The sequence below is a fragment of the Petromyzon marinus genome, chromosome 1, assembly GCF_048934315.1.
Source record: "Petromyzon marinus isolate PM22_M1 ecotype Great Lakes invasive population chromosome 1, UKy_Petmar_22M1.pri1.0, whole genome shotgun sequence".
Classification (NCBI taxonomy): domain Eukaryota; kingdom Metazoa; phylum Chordata; class Hyperoartia; order Petromyzontiformes; family Petromyzontidae; genus Petromyzon; species Petromyzon marinus.
In genome coordinates this window covers 18,858,089-18,879,326 of record NC_133667.1, presented here as the reverse complement: position 1 = coordinate 18,879,326, position 21,238 = coordinate 18,858,089, and the positions used below count along the sequence as shown (strand labels likewise).

General features: G+C 41.5%; 1 protein-coding gene across 1 annotated transcript in view; it reads left to right on the top strand.

The window, feature by feature from the left end:
* Positions 1-21,238, top strand: part of LOC116948518 (uncharacterized) — a 205,551-nt gene that overhangs the window by 157,728 nt on the left and 26,585 nt on the right. Inside the window, exons 13-14 of the mRNA XM_076072861.1 lie at positions 1,997-2,080; positions 3,138-3,252. Coding sequence (XP_075928976.1) covers positions 1,997-2,080; positions 3,138-3,252 — 199 coding nt within the window. The remainder of the gene's footprint in view (positions 1-1,996; positions 2,081-3,137; positions 3,253-21,238) is intronic.

Sequence of the window (21,238 nt, the reverse complement as noted above, 5' to 3'; positions counted from 1 at the left end):
GGGATGTATTAGTCCTGTCACATCTGTGTTTATAAAATGCTGATTCTAGTCTTACTGCTTTTACAATTCTGTATTGAATTGTATGTAGTCAAATTAGTTACTGCAGGTGTATCGTGACAGAGTAATTAAATACCACCTTGCCATGATGAAATGAAAATAAATCATAAAATGCATTCGAAATTCTAAGTCGTGCACAAACACTTTCATTTGAAGAGGACAATCATGAGCCCAACTTAATTCCTTTAAATGTACACCCCATGTATCAATCTGCTGTTGGATGAGGGCCTCCACATGTAATGCAGATCATGGGTGTAACTTGACCATAGTGTACCATGCTGGTTATTGCAGGTTAGTGAAGATGGGTAATGGACATTGTGTGCTTTCCTCTGCTACACCTGTTGTATGCACCGTGGTCACTCGTTCAAGCAATATCCAGGCCAAAAGCTTGCTTAGCTTCCTGTACAAGGAAGTCTGTCTTTGTTGATAAAGTACATGCTCCCCATTGAATGTTAAATGGGAGGAAATTAAAGCCATTCCAGTGAACCTTATCCATGACTCCTGTTATCCACAGGTCATCTCTTCAAGATTAACACATTCACAGATGTTCACCCATCTGTAAATTTGTGGATAACAGGAAGACCTCAAATGCATTGAAAGATTTGGTTAATAAATTAAACTTGTCATCCATAAATAAACGATGTGAATTATGTTTTTTTTTACTGAAAGATCCATTTCCTTGTGTGCATACCCAGTGTGATTATATGCACTGTTTAATGCAAATCGCCCTGGATGTGCCCAGTCCTGTTATCGGAATTTTTTCCACAGATAAGATGAGTTAACTGTTTTAACAATTTATAGCCTGGTAAGAGCTCAGACTAAAGCTTCATTATCAAAGCGTTTTGGGTGTTTATATGTGAAGGAACCCCCCCCCAGAGTATGCATACATAGAGAAATGTGTGTAATTTGTGGATTGTCATAGCTGCAATTGTATTTCTGTCAAGTCTGGGTCAGAGCTAATGATACACTGCATTTTATTGTAAGCATTTCAAAACTCAATGTCTTGCATTGCTTATAAATGCTTTGGAAATGCGCTGTGGGAACTCAATTACAATCGACAATTTAATCAGCAATGGCTAAAGCAAATTATTATCTTCCTGCTGTTTTAATGAGTAGAAGGAAATACAGAATGCATTTATCCTGTTAATCATGTTATGTATCTGCAATTGCAGATTAGGTGTTTTTTTGTGGATTACAGGATATGTTTACTTATTTGTGACCATAATGCACACTTCAGCGTGGATAACAGGCATTTTGTTGTGTTGTTAAATCACGTGGAATATAAATGGGCTTCCAAGTGCTACGCATGAGTGCAGGAGAGTCGCGCTTGAATATTGGAGCTCTTGTTGCTCACTATTCTATAATAGTGTCGCTGTTTTTTTCTAACACACTTTAAGAGTAATCCTTGCACTGTGACATGCACTTATTCTATTACCAGTAGTAATGATACTAACACAAACTTTGACATTCATTTCATACTTCTAAAACATTTCTCACTAACAACCAAACTTTAGCCTACACACATGTAAAACATTTATTTTCACTTAAATATTGAATTTCAAGTAATTAGTGCATTCAGCAGTATTGAGAGTACTGCCCTTGTGCTCTAAGGAGGAAGGGTGCGGTTAGAAGCAGCTAAGTGGGGGACCTCCTGCAGGGATTTCCCTCTTAACCCCGGCTCATCCTGTCTCTGGAGAATACATTTGTGGCTTATTTAGATACGTTCTTTTATAACTTTCTCACTGCAGCCAGAGTAACTCAAATTATTGATCGCAAATTAATTGTTGTAGTTTGCCATCATTTTATGACATTGACAGATTTTTATTTTATAAGTTATAATTATGGTCGTTGTATTCATGCAAGGCTTTAGTTGTAGTCTGCTACTCCACCAAAAGGTAGAACTGTATTTTAACTGATCAGTGTGTGGCATTTTGTATAGTGCTCATGCGACTAGCTGGCTTGGTTCCAAGGAAGACGGAATGCAAGCCGTGTACGGTTCCAATATCTCACTCTCCGAGGACAGGTAAATAGGTTATTTACTGATACTGCAATATTCTACATGCACCGTGTATTGAATATAGAGGCAACCCCTGTTGTATATTTTTTAGAGTCCGTTTTTTAACAGTGTCCCAGCTTCAAGCACAGGATGTTGGGATGGAGTCTCGCTAAGATGTCTGCTGTGTGTTTTGAACCGTATGTGGTAGCAAGTGCAGAGTGACTAATCCTGCTGCAGTATCGCTGACTATCAAATTGTATTAATATTCTATTGTTAAAGACATAGATATGAAAATAATTACTTGGTCTAATTTTTGTATAGTATAGTCTGCATATGAACATTGGTTGTGGTCACACATATATTTAAATTTCCGTGATGGCTAAAATAGTTTTAAGACCTTTTACAAACCATGATTATGATCATAGACCTGGATTTTTAAAAAATATCCTTCTTGGTAAGGAATAAACTCTATTGTAGAACAATGCAAGTTAATTTGATCTAAACGTTATCAATATGCATGGTCTTATCACTGTGAGATGAAAGGTTTCCCACACCATCAGCACACCTTACTGTCCTGTGTTACTGAATTCAGTCTTGCACATGATTTGATCTCTTTACTCAGTCTTTGTGGTGTTTTTATTCTCCTTCGACTGCCATTGCATCACTAGTCTTATCCATTTCTCTTCATCTTTTATAGAAATGTGTATATTTTAATATAGTAAGAAAATGTTATCGCCTTTAAAAAACACTCAGTATTGCTCCAATATATTAAATCAACTCTTATATGGGAGCGTCTCACCCATTTGAACCCAACTTGGTTTTATTTTAAATCAGATTGATAATACAAGTATATTCATTTGCATATACATTGTTTAACGTGAGGATTCTGTAAAATTAATACAAATGTGCATAAACGTATTCATAATTTACCTCTTATGTGATTTTTAAAATTATATTTTCAGGCAGAAGTTAAGTTGAATTTTAGATTTTAAACCATAATGTTACTTTACAATTGTATAGCTTCCATTAATTTAATCGCATGTAACAGAAGAGTATAGCGGCTTCAAACCAGGCCTCTCAACAGGGATGAAGCGGAAACTGGAAGGAAAGGCTCTAAGAAGTCCGAAGAGAAGGGGGGAATTGGTCGGACCTTCAGTTTTCTGAAGAATCGCATGTCCAGCATCCGTGAGAAGAATAAGGTGAGCACCTCCCTCAATACAGAACGTAATTCCTTGCCAAGTGCAAAATAACATGACGAGGGCCCTCGTATAAATGCACTGGTTTTAGAAATCCATTAACATCTCCAGTCCGATATTTAATTAAATGAAGCAAAGGGGAGGATAACTAATGTAAATGTTCACTCTTTGTTATACTGTTGTGCGTTATTAAATGAAACACAATTGATAATAACGAGAAATAAAAATATACCAACATGTCTTATACTGTCATGCTGCCACTTAATTTTGTTAACAAGCCAAAGTAGTTGCCTACCTTGGACACAATTATTTTGTGTAGGCTATGGCTGAATACCAAAATGTTTACTATTAGGCCAGATTTCATGGGTTCTTTTTAATTTGCTTCATGGTTTTGAAGAGATTTATTTGATTCGTGGATTTGCTTCATAGTTTCAAACAGACGTTAAAAATTATGAATATTATTTCAAAGTGTAACTGAACACCATTACTTTTATCCCAAATTTGTCTAAACTTTGTCGGGACACACTCGCAAATTAAAATATTGAATGTACTTACCAGGCTGCCATTCCCAGTTGTGCACGGTATGTGGTTCAATATACATTTGGTTAACTGAACATTAAGGAGCCTATATCATAACATTTTAATGAAAGTTCAGCTGGAATTTATTCCAAGGTGAGGTTCTGCAGTATAGTCATTCGAATCATGACAAGGTGGCCCTGAGGGAGGTCTACCTATCTTTTAATATGCCACCTCTGTCTGCTGTGAAGCACCATGGCTTGTCACATTAGCCTATTATAGTGTTAATTTTTCTGTTGTAAGATGGCAATATTGAGGTACATGGTAAGTTTTTGTTTGAATTTGTCTACCACTGACAAAGCAGTCCGTCTACTGTTTTTTTTCTGAGATAGATTGTTGATAATATCTCTTATTTTTTTATCCCAGAAAGTCAAACGGACTCACAATTTTCAGAAGAATTCTCCATTCTAAGAATAAGAATGACAGTACCTCTTGCAATATTTTCTATATTCTTAGCTCTTTCGGTAAAGTCACGTTGAAGGGAAACAATAAAATAATAAAATATATATAAAACAATAAAAATTCTCACGACGTTTCGACCATAACACAAACGGTCGTCATCACCTGATGACGACCGTTTGTTTTATATATAATATATTTTCTTATTTTATTGTTTCCCTTCAACGTGACTTTACCGAAAGAGCTAAGAATATGAATTACTGCAGTCACGAAAGCTTTAAATCAAAAAATATTTTCTATGTTAGAGGTAAAAACTAAAACATCCATGTGGATAGATCAGAGGGTTTATTGTGATATGCTTACATTGTACTATCCTGTGATTTATTCTCAAACCTTGGAAATTTAGTTGCAGTGTTGAAAGGAATAGGTTACATCGATTCCTTTCGTGTTACAGAATGTATCAGGTTACTGGTGGCTGAGTGTGATTCACGCTTATGCTGTTCAGTATGGCCTCTTCAGTTCCAAGACATTAATTTCGTTGACATTTATATTTCGTTGACATTTATGTAAGATTCTGTAGGACATCAGATATAATGCATGCATTATCTTTTGAATATTTTTGGAGTCTTATATAAAAGCTGGTCATCACATTTTCCACGAAGAAATTTACAGTTTATTTAAGTATCCATTGTGCTAGTAGAGACATGTTAAAATAAACAAAAAATATTGTTGTGATTGAAGATGTATGGGTTCTCGCTTGCAGCTATTATAATCCTATATATCATCTGCTGACATTCATAAGCCAAGTTGTATTTTATTGACAGCATATTTAAACAATAAACTAAGAGCAGTCGAGTGTCGTATAACACTCCAGTAAATTCCACGAGGCTATTATTTTCCTGCTTGCACATTACTGATTGGCCGTGTCGGGTGGTGGAGGGTTGCGACACATTTATACTTACGCGATCTAACCCAAAAGCCTTTATTATGAATAATACTGGTCGCGAAAGCCTACGTGTTAAACATTGTGTCTGAATATGGACAGATACACTCCAGTGAGCACCTATGACTAAATCACCCGGAATGTGTTCGATCTCTTCAGATCCCATAAACTAAGAATAGAGTGAGGGAAAAAAGTATTTGATCCCCTGCTGATTTTGTAGGTTTGCCCACTGACAAAGAAATGATCAGTCTATAATTTTAATGGTACATTTGAACAGTGAGAGACAAAATAACAACAAAATTCTAAAAAACGCATGTCAAAAATGTTATGAGTTGATTTGCATTTTAATGAGGGAGATAAGTATTTGACCCCCTCTCAATCAGAAAGATTTCTAGCTCCCAGGTGTTTTTTATACAGGTAACGAGCTGAGATTAGGAGCACACTCTTAAAGGGAGTACTCCTAATCTCAGCTTGTTACCTGTATGAAAGACACCTGTCCACAGAAGCAATCAATCAATCAGATTCCAAACTCTCCACCATGGCCAAGACCAAAGAGCTCTTCAAGGATCTCAGGGACAAGATTGTAGACCTACACAAGGCTGGAATGGGCTACACGACCATTGGCAAGCAGCTTGGTGAGAAGGTGACAACAGTTGGTGCGATTATTCGCAAATGGATGAAACGCAAAATAACTGTCAATCTCCCTCGGCCTGGAGCTCCATGCAAGATCTCACCTCGTGGAGTTGCAATGATCATGAGAACGGTGAGGAATCAGCACAGAACTACACGGGAGGATCTTGTCAATGATCTCAAGGCAGCTGGGACCATAGTCACCAAGAAAACAATTGGTAACACACTACGCCGTGAAGGACTGAAATCCTGCAGCGCCCGCAAGGTCCCCCTGCTCAAGAAAGCACATATACATGCCCGTCTGAAGTTTGCCAATGAACATCTGAATGATTCAGAGGACAACTGGGTGAAAGTGTTGTGGTCAGATGAGACCAAAATGGAGCTCTTTGGCATCAACTCGCCGTGTTTGGAGGAGGAGGAATGCTGCCTATGACCCCAAGAACACCATCCCCACCTTCAAACATGGAGGTGGAAACATTATGCTTTGGGGGTGTTTTTCTGCTAAGGGGACAGGACAACTTCACCGCATCAAAGGGACGATGGACGGGGCCATGTACCGTCAAATCTTGGGTGAGAACCTCCTTCCCTCAGCCAGGGCATTGAAAATGGGTCGTGGATGGGTATTCCAGCATGACAATGACACAACACACGGCCAAGGCAACAAAGGAGTGGCTCAAGAAGAAGCACATTAAGGTCCTGGAGTGGCTTAGCCGGTCTCCAGACCTTAATCCCATAGAAAATCTGTGGAGGGAGCTGAAGGTTCGAGTTGCCAAACGTCAGCCTCGAAACCTTAATGACTTGGAGAAGATCTGCAAAGAGGAGTGGGACAAAATCCCTCCTGAGATGTGTGCAAACCTGGTGGCCAACTACAAGAAACGTCTGACCTCTGTGATTGCCAACAAGGGTTTTGCCACCAAGTACTAAGTCATGTTTTGCAGAGGGGTCAAATACTTATTTCCCTCATTCAAATGCAAATCAATTTATAACATTTTTGACATGCGTTTTTCTGGATTTTTTTGTTGTCATTCTGTCTCTCACTGTTCAAATAAACCTACCATTAAAATTATAGACTGATCATTTCTTTGTCAGTGGGCAAACGTACAAAATCAGCAGGGGATTAAATACTTTTTTTCCCTCGCTGTAGATTAACCTGGATAGTGCTTCCCGATAGGTGACCACCTTACAATAAATACTGTAGGTTGTCACAGTGCTTGTGGGGCTATGTTATGGGCAGCAGGGGGCAGTGCAGTAAAATGTTTTGCTGTTCTGTGTTTCTAGAGTCTAGACGGTACTTGCATGTCTGTGGCTTTCAACCTTCACCACCCCACACTGACCAACACAGTAAAGTACCGGTAAAATTACACCCACATACCTGCACAGCGTGTGGAGGGCCCTCATTCAGCAGTGGTCTGTCAAAAGGACTACCAGTCCTTAAAAAAATACAAATACAATTTTACCCAACCATGCGTGGAAAAGAATGACAGTCTATGGAACTTCTGTATCAGCATGAGACATCTTTGGTAAGGAAATTAATATTTACACGGACAGTGCCTTTAACTCTTTTTAACTACTCAGCTTTGTGTATTAAAAATAGTTGTATTTAAAACCAAAAATAATTATGCACAGCATCCACTGCCAACTAGAATGCTTGGCTTAGTTCACGCACACACCGAGTGGGTGCTGCCCTCTTCGTAGCAGCATGGTAGCTCTCTGTAGACCTGCCTCACTCTGTAGCCCTGTCTCTTGCTTTGTGCTACTCTGTGGTGGTCATTTTCACAATTTTTGTCCTTGCTTTCGTGTCCTTGACTCTCTTCCATTTTTTTTGTCTTTGTTCCTATTTTTTATCCTTCGCTCTATTTTGTCTTTCCTACTTGTTCATACGGCAGCCATCGACACCCTCCAAAGCAGAACGTATGAATACCATGCTATGCTGGGAACCCAGAAAACTCGTACAAAAATATATGAATCTGGAGGAGGAGACATGAAGGAGACATCACAGCGACACACTCCGCTGCTCCTGACGCGGTTGTCTGGCTTGACCACCGGAATGTGAAATTGTATTTGTTGCTCTGCGTCTACATCAGCCCTAGGAAAGAAGAGGAATAAATAAAAATGTATTATTAAGGTGGACCCGGCGCTGCCTTTATTTGGGAGTTGCCTGACATTGGCAGTGGAAGACAAAGTGGTGGCACAACTTTCCATAACTAGTCAGGGGGAACCAAGTGGGATTGTTCAGGGAATAGGTGGTGTTGGGAGCAGACGCAAACTTGTTATGTTGGGGAGCCTGCTGTGAGAGACGAGCTCTTCAAGGCCAATGGTCAAGCCAGAGCATCAACTTTCATATGCTTTAGCCCTGCTACAGCTTAAGGGGGTCGTGGCAGGAAGTGATGTATTCACCAGGTGCCACGATGTAATAGCGGTGTGAATGGTGAACAAACAACGGTCCCCCACATTCGACGTGCTAATGCAAGAATCGTTTGTACTGGGTGGAGGAGAACCAGGTCCACCAGCTCGTGAGGTATTTAGCTGGCATAAACAAAACAACAGACTATCAAGAGTTGTTTTCGAGGAGATGGTGGCTAGATTTCGGCAACCAAAGATACATTGGATTGTGTCTAAGGAATACTCCAAACTGGATAGGTTCACATGCAGGTTTTGGCGAGAGGCAATGGCCATGGACACTTGGTCCTGCTGTTTGGATAGACTTCTGGGTCATGTATTTCCTTCATTCCCTTTAATTCCGAAGGTGTTGGAGATAATATAGAGGGAAGGGCTGTAGATGATCATGGTTGTGCCAAATTGGCCCAGGAAGTCATGGTTCTCAGATTTCCTGGCCATGATGACAGGGCAGCCTTGGCAGCTCCTACAGAGATCAACCTTAGCCAAGGAGGGGGCTTGTGTCAGGGATATCTGGCACTGAATGTGACGGGCTTGGAGATTTTGAAGACCAGGTGCAGACGCTGGGGTGGAGGTGCTAAATCTAGGATAATTTAAACTTAGAACGTAGCACAGTAGCCACTTGCTCTTTGTAGAGAGAGAACGACTTGGAGGCATGAAGAACTGCAGACAAGCAGGAAGGCAGCCACGCGATGAACCGGTGCCAACAATTGTCCAAGCTCTGCGATTCTCTATATATTAAGTTACCAGCCAATTAATGAATTTACATGTGGGAGGACACCAGAGAACTTGAGAACCCACACATGCAAGGGGGAAACACTATCCCATAGAGATGCAACAGGTGGAGTTCATTTTTTGCTGTATGGAACACCCTTGAATATCGCGGGTTTATCGTTTGCGGTTTCGACCTATAGCGGGCAACCTCTTTGAATACCAATTTAGCTATTATGGGCGTTAGTTTTGACCTATCGCGGGTATACTGTACATGGTGTTGTGTGGCTGATGCCGTGGTGCGGGGTGGGTGAGGGATGCGAGGCAGTAAGTGGCACCTTTGCCGTGCAAGCATCTTACAGACAAAGACCACCCCCCCCCCCCCCATAGCCTTAACAGACTGTTGGGGAAAGTGCTCTCAGCGGGCACCTATGAAAGCCGGTGCGGCACACGAGAGGGTGAGTGGCTATCACCACGCCCGGCCGCCTGTCTCCCTTAGTGTCAACATTGCCTCAGGTACTCATTTATGGCTCAGTCGAACTAGGGGAGGCCCATGACCGGTTCAGATAATCATCACTGGTGTTGGCCATGGGAAGGAATTGAACTCGGGTTGCTGGGTGCGTAGCACGAAGTGCTGACTGCTGCCCAGCCCTCCCTCCAAGCATCTCGCAGACAAAGACAAAGATCCCCTGCATAGCCTTAACAGACTGTTGGGAAGTGCTGTTAGCGAGCACCTATGAAGGCCGGCATGGCACACGAGGGGGTGGGTGGCCAGCACCACATCTGGCCACCTTTGGCTCCCCAGTGGTGATGTTTACACATCACATCAGGTACTCATTTGAGGCTGAGTCGACCTAGGGGAGACCCAGGACCGATTCAGATAATTGTCACTGGTGTTGGACGTGAGTGGGTATAGAACTCAGGTCGCCGGGTTCGTTGCGCAGTCCGCTAACCGCTACACTACCGCTCCCCACTCAGGACAAACAACAACAACCGCCATTCATCACTAAGTGGCGGTGACGTCACCGCGACGCTTGTGTCAGGCTATGTGCACGTTGAGGCCACGTGAAGTGTCGAACGCCCGCTGGCAGGAGGTCACGGGGCAGACCCAGGTGCCACGGGTCGACTGACTAAGATGACTGAGATGACTGGCTGATGCACCACCTGTGCCCCCTACTGTGCCAACCTGCTGTGCTTTAGCCACCCGGCGCTACGCTCGTTGTTGTGAGCGTCGCTCATCCGCCCTCCGTTGTTGTTGGAGGGCGACTGCCTCCAACTGCCCAGTAGCGTCCTTCACGAGCCTTCTCGACAGAGGCCAATCTTGACACCGCTGGTACCAGTCATCGGCAAGTCCACTCAGCTCCACATCCTCCTGTACCACATCACTCCATCTCTTCTCTAGCCTGTGCCGCGCCCGTTTAGCCCCCTATATCTGGCCAAACAAACGCTGTTTAGGCATGCGGTGACTGGGCATGCGGGCTACATGACCCAACCAACGCAGCCTTGCCTGCCGGAGGAGCTCACCAATGGTACTTTGTCCAGATTTTTCCAGGATTTGTGAGCTCACACAATCCAGCCTGGTTAAACCCAGGATGGATCGTACGCAGGCCAGCCTGAATATGAATCCCTGCAGTCACGAAAGCTTTAGATCAAGACCTGAAGCTTTGTGCGGAGCGACAGACCAGGTAGCTTCCACACAGCGTTACGCAACCGATGAAAAGATAATGCCGCTCGACTGATTCGGAGTGAGACCTCTGCTGTCAAACCGAAGCCGGTCATGAGCACACTGCCCAGGTATGGGTCTCTCCACAACTGCCCCATCACCAATTGGGAGCTGTGGGGGTGGAGTGTCTGATGGTACAAAATGCCCAGGCAGATGCTTAGTTTTGGTGGGGCAAGGCCCCACCTCTTAGTTGCATGCTCCAGGTTCAGCAGCACCGCCTCCAACTCCTCCTCTGAGTGGCAATTACCAGATCATCGGCATACATAACATGGTTGAGCAATAGGGAGCCATCCCTTGACCGCACCCGGGCATCGATCAGCCTCCCATTGTATCTGTACCAGATGGAAATTCCTCCGGTACAGCCATCAAAGGCTTCACAAACTACGTGGTCGAAATAATGTGGGAACCAGAGGACACCCCTGTCGCACCCCAAGGTGTACAGGGAATGTCTCCGACTCCCGGACACGTAGTTTTACCCGGGCCCGCTTACCATGATGAATGTCCTTAATGATCGTGAGCAGCGGGTCAGGGACTCCGAAAGCATGAAGAACAACCCGGAGCCCAGGCCTACTGATGGTATCATAGACCTTGGCCAGTTCAATAAAGCAGAGATGTAGGTATTGTTGGAATTCCCTACACCTCTGCTGTAGCAGACGGACAGAAAATATGGCATCTGTGCAGGACTGCCCTTTCCTGAAACCACATTGGAGCTCCGCTAATCTCTCCTCAGCGTGCCTGGCAATGCGATGTTGAATAATCCTTGCCAAGGCTTTCCCGGCACACTGAGGAGTGAGATGCCCCTGTAGTTGTTACAGTCTGTGCGGTCCCCCTTCTTAAAGAGGGGGACCACCAGGGCATCCTTCCAATCCTGTGGAACCCTTCCAGTGGTCCAGACTGTTGTTATGATGTCATGTAGGGCAGTCTGTGCACAAACGCCACCCTCCCTCAGCATTTCGTTTGGGAGATCATTTCTGCCCGATGCCTTTCCTGGTCTCAGGCTCCTGATTGCTTTCAGTACTTCTTCAACAGATGGCACCTCAGCCAGCCACTCACAGGAGGTGACTTATTCCAATATTTGAGGTACTGCAGCCTCAGCAGTTTCATCCCCACTTTGTCCCACGTTTTCCAGGCTGAGGGATTTCCCCTCCCCTAGGACCTCACAAGTGCTCAGCAAATCTGCAAACTTGTGCCTGGGGGTTGGAGATTGGATCACCATTCTTTCCCCTAATGATTGTAATAGGTGTGGCGCTACAGGTTACTTTTTTGATGGAGTTAAAGAGCGATTTGTGACCGCGGGCCATTGAGACAGACTCCATCTCCTCAGCAACCCGCGACCACCAACCATCCTTGCAGCGCCTCACAGCTCTCCGAACTTCCAAGCGAAGGCTGCGGTAAGCCACCTCATTCTCTGACGTGGGATGCTGTAGACGACGAGAGTGGGCCTCTCGCTTTTTCTCAGCCAGCCTGAACACCTCCTCTGTCAGCCAGGGTCTCTGAGGAGATCTGGACCGTGTACCCGAAGCAGCCATTGCAGCTGCATGAGCCACAGTCCTAAACCTCGCCCATTTCCCCTCGACATCAGGAGGAGTGGGGGACGATGCCATCCCCAGCCGAAAGCGATGATGAAATTCTCGCAACTTTCATCAGCTCGCTGAGACCATGCCACTATGGGTTTGAATTGGGTCCTGGGTGTACACCCACCACCGGTGTGAAAGAATGGCAGGCGTATCTTACAGATGACAAGTCGATGGTCAGTGGGCAGATCCGCTCCACGGTAGGTCCTGGTGTCAAGGACATAGGCCCGCATCCGCTGTTCCGTCACTATGTAGTCCAGCAGATGTTCTTGCTTGGACCCGGCATGCATCCATGACGTGTGGATGCGCCGATGCCAGAACAGCATGTTGGTAATTACAAGCCCATGGGCTGCACAAAAATCTAGCAGCCTCCTACCGTTTTTATTGAGCTGATCTGGCCCATGTCTTTAAATAACTCCAGACCAGGTGCTAGAATCATGACCAACTCGGGCATTGAAGTCACCCAACAAGATGACTCTGTCCTGAAGGGCCACTTTAGCCAGCAACTGTGACAGGAGGTCTACTGAGTGAGGGAATGCATCCAGGTGGCTTGCATAGTTAAGGGGCTGGGTCACGCTCAGAGATGTAATCACCATTCAACTCGGGCCATGGCAACCTCGTGGGCCAGTAGGGCTGGTGTCTCCCTGGCTGAGGTTTGTAAGCCAGCATTGTGGAGTTCGCCCCAAAAACGTTCACACACCCCTATAGGCCGGACACGATGGCCTGTGAGGGCAGTCATCTCAACAGCAGTGCCTCAGTCGAAGTGTTATGGAAAATGAAAAAAAATACCACCAGCAGTGGGGCTCTAAAAGGCTCGTATGTTCTTGTGTGGAGCGTGTCGGCAACCTCTGTAACTTACATTGATCCCGATTTTCATCGGCGGTCGCTAACACATTCCGTTCCCACCCGCCGTTCCCTGCTAAAGGTTTTGTGTTGGGGGCTGTTTTCATCGTCGTTTTTGTGTGTGTGTGTATAAAATGAACTTAGAAAAAAGACCATTAATTGCCAGCTGGTATTGTCAATGTTGGTAAAAAAAAATTGCACCTTTTAGATTGCTTGTAAGATGCGGGAGTCATTGTCCCTCCGTATGAAGCGTTGACGTAAATTTCACTTGCTAACCATAGACAGGCCTCATTGGTAATTGAGTGGGGGAGGGGATGCTGGGCTCCGCCATAGCATGGTGTTCATACATTCTCGTTTGGTGTGTGTGTCGGCGGCCACCTATACAAATTGGCAGTAATGTTGGGGTACTCAATCCCTGTTTTATTTTCATCCGTTATTATCTTCGCATGTTTTTTTTTACTTCTCGGAGGGCCTTGAATAGCGTCATTGGTGAATAAAGGTGCAGAACACACCGTAAATACAGTACAGCACAGTGGTGTTTTTTTATTGTGTGCATATTTCATCGTCTTTCATAGCCATAGCCTTTCGAGACTCTATGGACAACAATGGCTTGCAGAACCTCTTCGCCGTCATAAATAGGACAGGCAAAATTCCAATAGAATGGAAGCCAGCCAGAGTCATCGTCATTCTGACACCCGGAAAGCCACATGACTCGCCCTCCAGCTACAGGCTGATATTCCTCTTGTCCTCCACCTCCAAGCTGATGGAACGTGCCATGCTTGCCAGACTTTCCCCCATTATTGACCACCTGCCTTACCAACACATCGGATTCCAAACTGGTCGTCGCTCCTGCGAAACATATCATTGGCTTCACCACCCTCATTGAAACCGGTTTCCAGCATCTTCAGAAAACTGGCACAGCAATGATTGACCCCTCTGTTGCTTATGACATTGTTTGGCATCATCGCCTCTGATTAGCATGGTTGGCTACTTACGGTGTTGAAAGAGGTTCAACATACATACATACATGGCCTGCTGCTGAAGTTGGCCAAGATCATCCGATGCCATTCTACTGTACGCCTAATGGACGCGATGCTCAGCAACCGTACTTTAGGGTACACCTCGCTGGTAACACAGCCACAAGAAAATGATGAATAATGGCCTCGCTAAAGACCTTGACATTGGCATTCAGCACCTGCACATATTGCCATACTCAAATATAGAATAGTCTAGGAACATTTTATTTTCTTAAACATTCATTTTAATGCAATTAACTAACTAGAGTTTACAGGGTTGTTTACATTATAAGATTTATTTTGTTATATTTGCGACTAGCCAGACTTTTCAGCTAGCTGGACCGGTGATCCCCCTATAAATCCAACTAGCCAATGTTTTGCTGTAATCATGAAAATGTGTGTAGGATATGATTCTCGCATTGAGATTTTTTCAAATATAAAAGGCATTCTGGTTTATTGTGTTGGTGTAACTAAATACCATCTGAGAGAACAAGATTGTTGTAAGAAAGACTGATTAAAGCTTCACCCTACATGTTGACAGTGTTCTTGGTAGAATTCCAGGTTGCAGTTGATTAAATTTTACTTCAGATGTTTATGTTAGAAAAAAACACTATCATTCCTACATTCACGTAAGTTAATGGGGGCTTCTTGAGGAATTTGAATCTATGTATCCCATGGGAGGTTGGTGAATTCATGCTTAAGTTTAGTGAGAATATGAAGGAATCGGAAAGCAAAATAAATGTGATTTCAGCCTTGTAGCATTAGACATAGTGTTTGTTTTTTCAACAAAACTCTTTCACCAGGGAAACCAGTACATTTTGTTTCTTTATATGTGAATGTTTTGGTAGACGCAAGGAAACAATGGACAGTTTATTTTCTACATAGCTAATAGTATATGGTGGCATGTATGCGTATTGATTTTTTTTTAAAGCTAGCTTGTGTAGATAATAAAGATTCCCACCCTTGTGAAGAGAATGTTGTGATTTAGCAGTCCATGTCTTAGTCACCCCTGTTGAGTGAACATTGCTCAGCTTGAAAATAGAGACCTGCTCTCTTTTGAGACTCATTTTGCATCAAATCACTCAGCACAGTTGAACAAACGTCTTTTGGTAGAAATACAAGCTGAAAAACTATTGATTATCAAAAAGTCAAGTGTGAATGTTTGGTGTGCAGCTTCAGAAAAAAGACAATAGATTGAGAAAATCTGTTTAAATAGTTCTGGCTTACAGGGTGTAAAATTGTGCATATTTTATTAAAATCCCTAGAAATTCACTTATAATTGGTCATTCTAAAAATGTTCAAACCACTCGGCAAACATCTCTTGCTCCAATTTAGCTTTTTTAAAATTGTAAATATCTTAAATATTTTTACAAATATAGTTCTACTATAGAATGGTATTTTGCCATCCAATATTTGTTAATACTAATTTTTTATTTCAATGGTCGCCAAATTTCAATTTCCCAGTGTTTCTACAACTGCGTTGGCCATAATGTCCTGCTTGCTCACATCTGCTCTGATGAATCCCATTACCTGAAACATACGGTCACATAATAATAAAAAAAACAATAACAATTCCTGTTTAAAAGTATTATGAGCAATTCCTTCATTGTTACTTAAGTGAGGTTTTAGTTTCAGTCGGTTAACATTTTTTAGGAGTGATATTTCTCTAGTTTACCATTGTAATGTAAAATGACAAGATTATAAGATGGCATCTTGTAATTTTTGCATTACCAGGGCATGTTCTATTTTCCATGTACAACTTTTTGTTGTATGATGTGAAACATTTATTCTACATGCTGTCGTTCATGTAAATCTATATATTACATAACTTACATTTCCCTTTGCACCTTTCCTTCCTGTCAACTCTTGCAGTTTATGTTTGACGAAAAAGTTGATTCAGAAGACACTGAGAGAGTGGTGTAGCTCAACTCGCTCAAGGCAAACCTTGTTAGATTCTGTTCAACGTCTCTTATGATGTCTGAGCAATAGTAGCCAGGAAGATATCTTGTAATGTTCTGAGTGCATAGTGTACGAGTGTAAGAGAGAAGTAAAAACTAACCATACCTTAATGCCGTCGTTTCTAAAACCTTTGGTGCAAGGTACCTTTGTGAAACCTCTCGGGGGATATGTGATATATTTAACGTAATAGTGTGGTGGAATGCTTGTACATGCTTACTTTGTAGTGCAACTTGGCTTGTGTGTGCTAACAAGTCCATAGGTATATTTATCTGTTGTGTTGAATTCACTATGCATTTGTACACTAAACATTCCAAAGCTACATTCTTATCTGTTGTATTGAATTTAGTGATCCCGTGAGCTTGGATGCCACGGTCAACCACGTACTCTGCTTGTGCCCTCTTTAATCTGTTTATCACTTTTATTTGACAAATACACCAAATTGGGTCCATTATAAAATATCTTCATCCTTTCCCCCTCTGATTCGTGGTGATGGCAAGTGATTCATTTGGCTTAAGGGTATTTTTAAGTGTATTTATAAAATTGTAAATATCGAGTTAATGTGCATATGCTGGCAGGGCTATGCGTATCATTTATACGTCTGGTAGAAGTATAGGATACGCAACATGTTTGGAACAACTCCCTTTGCAAATCCGTGTACCAGACGCAGCTGCATTGTTAAGCAGCGTCATTGCAACTACTAACTCCCAAGTAATGTGTGGTCTTGCATTGCTTCATTATTGGTTATTGTATCCACAGTGTTGCATTTAGCAAGTGTTAATATTTACACACTGGGCAAAATACCTTTAAATCATGCAGTGGGTGGTCCTTATAGGTGTGTCTCAATTACTGTGGCAGCATGTTTGGGCTGAAATTCGAAATGGAGTAAGTTCTTCCAAATAAGAGAGTATTCGTAATTTTGGTTAAAGATTGCTTAATATGACTAACCTGGTCTCACATATCTAATAATAGTTTCAAGAAATGATAGTAATCTAATTTCATCAGAATGTAAGCATTGTAGGATACATCAATTCTTGTCAATAGCATTCCAATCGGTGTGCATGTTAAATAAGTAAATACATTTTTTTCTACGACAAAATTAAGGGTCGATGTTTTTTTTTATCAGACTGGCCTTGATATTATTTTCATAAGCAGCAAAAAAACCCGTTTTGATTATTAATTGCACTGTATACAAAATCAAAGCAGCAACAATGATTCTCGCTTTTTAGATGTATATGCGTGGTTTTTATATTAATAAAACATACTGTCGTCTATTTTATAAACATCCTCATATAGAACATCTAAATAAAAAACAACTGCTATACAACATTTTGTCAACAAGCCTCGGCACAAATCACCTCAACCTTTTACGTTTTGACTGCCTTGACAGATTTTAAGGCAGGGTCAAAGTCGCACATAGGTTTTATTGGTACTAAACTAGTTTTGGAAGGTTCACTAATATACTTTTATTGGTAATTCTTAGCCCAGGAACTGACTTTGGACTGAATAACACCAAGTAAGTTAAGCGCGTGAGTGTGAACGAATGCAAGTTCTTGTGCGTGCTGAAACATTTATCATCCCTTTTAAAAGGAAGACCCAGGAAATGTTATTTTAAATATAAAAAGCATGTATTCAATATTAAATATGCTGTCATCAGACTTATCACCTTGCCACATGAAATGTAACCATTAATTAGCAGTATTGGGTGCAATTCTCATATAACCAGTAGGGGCCTTTACTGCATAAAACAAATGGTAATTGACAGCTAAGTTATTCTTTGTACAGTTCCACCAAAATCCAGTGATTCTAATAAACATGTGACTAGAAATTACCTGGTTCTGTAAGCGTCGCTGCTGCTAAAGTGGCCATGGCTAGTTGTGATTCATAATTGTTTTTATGAGTGTAAGTATGAAGGCAATTCGAACTATCACCCTCAAACACCTTACACGCCAAACAAATCAATTTGTCAGGAGGGCAAACGTGCCAATTGATTATGTTTTTTAGCAAATATGTATCGTATGTTTTGTTGCCAGAAAAAAGTGGAAAACCTATTCTCATATTTTGGTCCTGGCAAAGGAGGTCCCATGATGTAGATGCTCACCCCGCACTCTCATTACTCTGATAGTGCATTGTCTTTGGGCTGTACGCCTTTTGGCGTCCTCTGGTCTAACACCGTTTTGAGACTAGGCTCAAAAGAAAGCTGTCTCTGGTGTGGACCAATCAGTTTCAAAGGCAATGTATATATTATCAGAGTGTTTTTGTTTGCATTCTGACCACAAGTATTGTGGTTAATGCAGACATGATTCCTTGTAAAAGGTTTCAGTTTGGTGTTTTAACATCTTAACACAACTGTTTTGTTGCCAGAAAAGGGAAAACCTATTCTCATGTATCTTAAAAAGCAAGCAAAATTTGGAACATATTACGCATTGTTCGCCGACTATTACAACCAGCATCATCATTATCATCAAGTGTGAGTAAAAGCTCAGATGAACATGAGATCTGAGCTCTTGCTAACACCTGATGGTACTGGGTGTAATCGCCAGTGAATAGATTACCTCCACAATCTCACCCAAAATAAACCAAGTATGAATTGTAATATTGATCGTGGAAGCTTACATATGAAATGGCTCGTCATCTTGGGTGTGCCAATGAGCATTTTTAAATGCCTGTTGCCACTCCCTCCGTGCATGTGCAAGCTTTACCAGTAATTGAAGGGTATGGAAGAGGGTTGTACACACAGTGGGTGGTGTCGATATGACCCAAGACTTAACCACACTCAGGAAGAAATATAAAACAATATTCTGTAAAATAAATATTCTGTGTAGGAATAAGGAACACAAATTGCAGAAAATGTGATGCAGACAAGAGGGTAATTGAGACAGTGACATGAACACTGAGCAGAATTGAATTATAGTGGTGTCATCGGGGAGACTTGGGTTACTGTTACAGATCATTGGGAGAAGAACAGAACTAAATGTGAAAGACAAGGGTCAAGGCCATGCAGTCAGTTTGTGAAATACAGTTCAACATCTATTCTCTTGCTGAAATAATGTACTGTCTGACTAAAGCACACATTTACAGGCAAATGCTTTGGGAAAACGGTTTGCAAAAGCGTTGGTGAAAAGATAATGCTACGTTCATGGGCCCCTGTGTTGGCTGCATTACTTGTGGCCTTTACATTGTGTGCATGGGACAGTGTGATTTTAATGGCAGCCATTCACACTATTGTAAATAACTAAAACGGGCTGCTTAAGGTCTAAGAGGGCTTTGTAATAGTGCGGGTGTTTTTTTTTCTTCAAAAAAACAAAATGGGACTTTAGAAAAAAGTTTGCTAACTGGAAGCGTTGTGCTTATGTCTTATTTCAGAGTAACAAGTATGTCGTTATATTAAGTAAAATATAAATATTATTTTTTACTTGGATTTCTTCATTGCTTATACAGTGTTGTTAAGTTTTATGCCATGTGGTTTTGTGATTTTATACCACGTTTATTACACATTATAAAGGTGATTAAAGCCTTTGTCAATATGCTGCTGGATTAAGGTCTCTCCAAGCATTAGTGGACATGGGAGTTTGTTTGATTATACTTCACCATGCTGGTCACTGCAGATTAGTGAAAGGAACACTCGGGGCAAGTTCTGTTGCCACTGATGTTAACCATGGCCAGGAATATAACTCAGTTCGCCAGGTTCATAGCACAGTGTGCAAACCATTTGCTGGTCCTATATTATCACTACAATAATGGTCGTCTTGTGATTACAAATTGAAAATTAAACTACGGGATGTTTTAATTGAAAGCTGCAGCATCAAAATTGAAAACTACAGTCTCTGTAATAATACCTTCCACTGGTATATTATTATTATTAATATATATAAACTCCGTATTGTATTCATCAACAACCTAAACATATCTAGTGAAATTAAAACAATTTGGTTGAGTTTGTATGGTGTAATACTGAGTCTTGCTGTTAATATTGCGAGTGCTGTAATTGAGCATTGAAAAATATATGCATATGTAGCCTTATATGTGCTTTCTAGAACTCAGTCACACTATAGGTTAGTATTAAATTCGAATTTGAGGCATATCCATGATATCCAGTTTTTTGTAGAAAGTGAGAATGTTATAGTGCACAATGAAAACATCCTAAATACAAGTTTGCATTCATGTAAATACCCTATTAGAAACAATTACCAAATAATTTGTGTTTATATGAAATGCAATTTTTTCAATTGTATTTTGCCATTGTATAGTCAAACAACAACAAAGTATAATTTTGGATGACCAATTGGTGTCAGTTTATGTAATGTAAATATCAAAACTGGTGTGGTATGGCAGATATAGATATTGGTCCTAATTTTGGTGCTATGTTTCAAGCTTGTATGCAATATTTACACAATCTACTTTGGTCGTGTGTTACAAAGCATCATTTAGTTGTCTTTAACTACAAATCTAAAATCCTTGACGTGATGTTCTTATAGGAAGTTTAAGGATCAGTCGGCTCGTTGACATGTTCAACGTCATTATTGAGTACAGTGTCGGAAGGGTGGGGTTTTAGTGGCATGTAGTAACGTGATTCACTGTAGAAAGTTCAGGTCTTATCTGCAGGGGTTAAAGTACAAACGAGGAGACTTTAAGTGCGCAGTTCCTTCAGTGTACGTTTAGCTGAAGCAGTACAAAATTTTAGTCTTTCCGAAAGTATGTAAAACATAGTTTTTTTTCAAAAATTGTAAATTCTTGATTACCGCCAGAAGCATATGGTGGTTTTCAGTCATCTAAGTGAAACTCTGAATTGTGTAGCGTCGCTTTTGAGCAACGTTTTGTGATGAGTGTTAGCAGCAGCAAGGAAGTATAGACCGTTTTGCGTGGCATTACTTCGTCATCGTCTTGAACTGCTACAATGTCTTTTACGTTTAATTTGCCGAAGGTAATGCCTTACGTGGTATTCAAGGCTTACGTGTTTCTTTTCCATATATCTATCGACCGGCATTAATATATCTAATGTTATTAAATTAACACCTGTTAATATTAATAAACTGCAGAAGCAAAAAGTATTTGAACAATTACTCTTTGGTTCTATTCGGTAAAGTCACCAGTCACAGCCAAAATCACTGGCTGTGACTGGTCCCACCTGATGAAGGAAGCTTGCGTTGCCTCCGAAACGTCGTGTTTTAATTGTTTCTTTTATTTTATTTTTAATTTGTTTTTTACCTACGTGACTTTA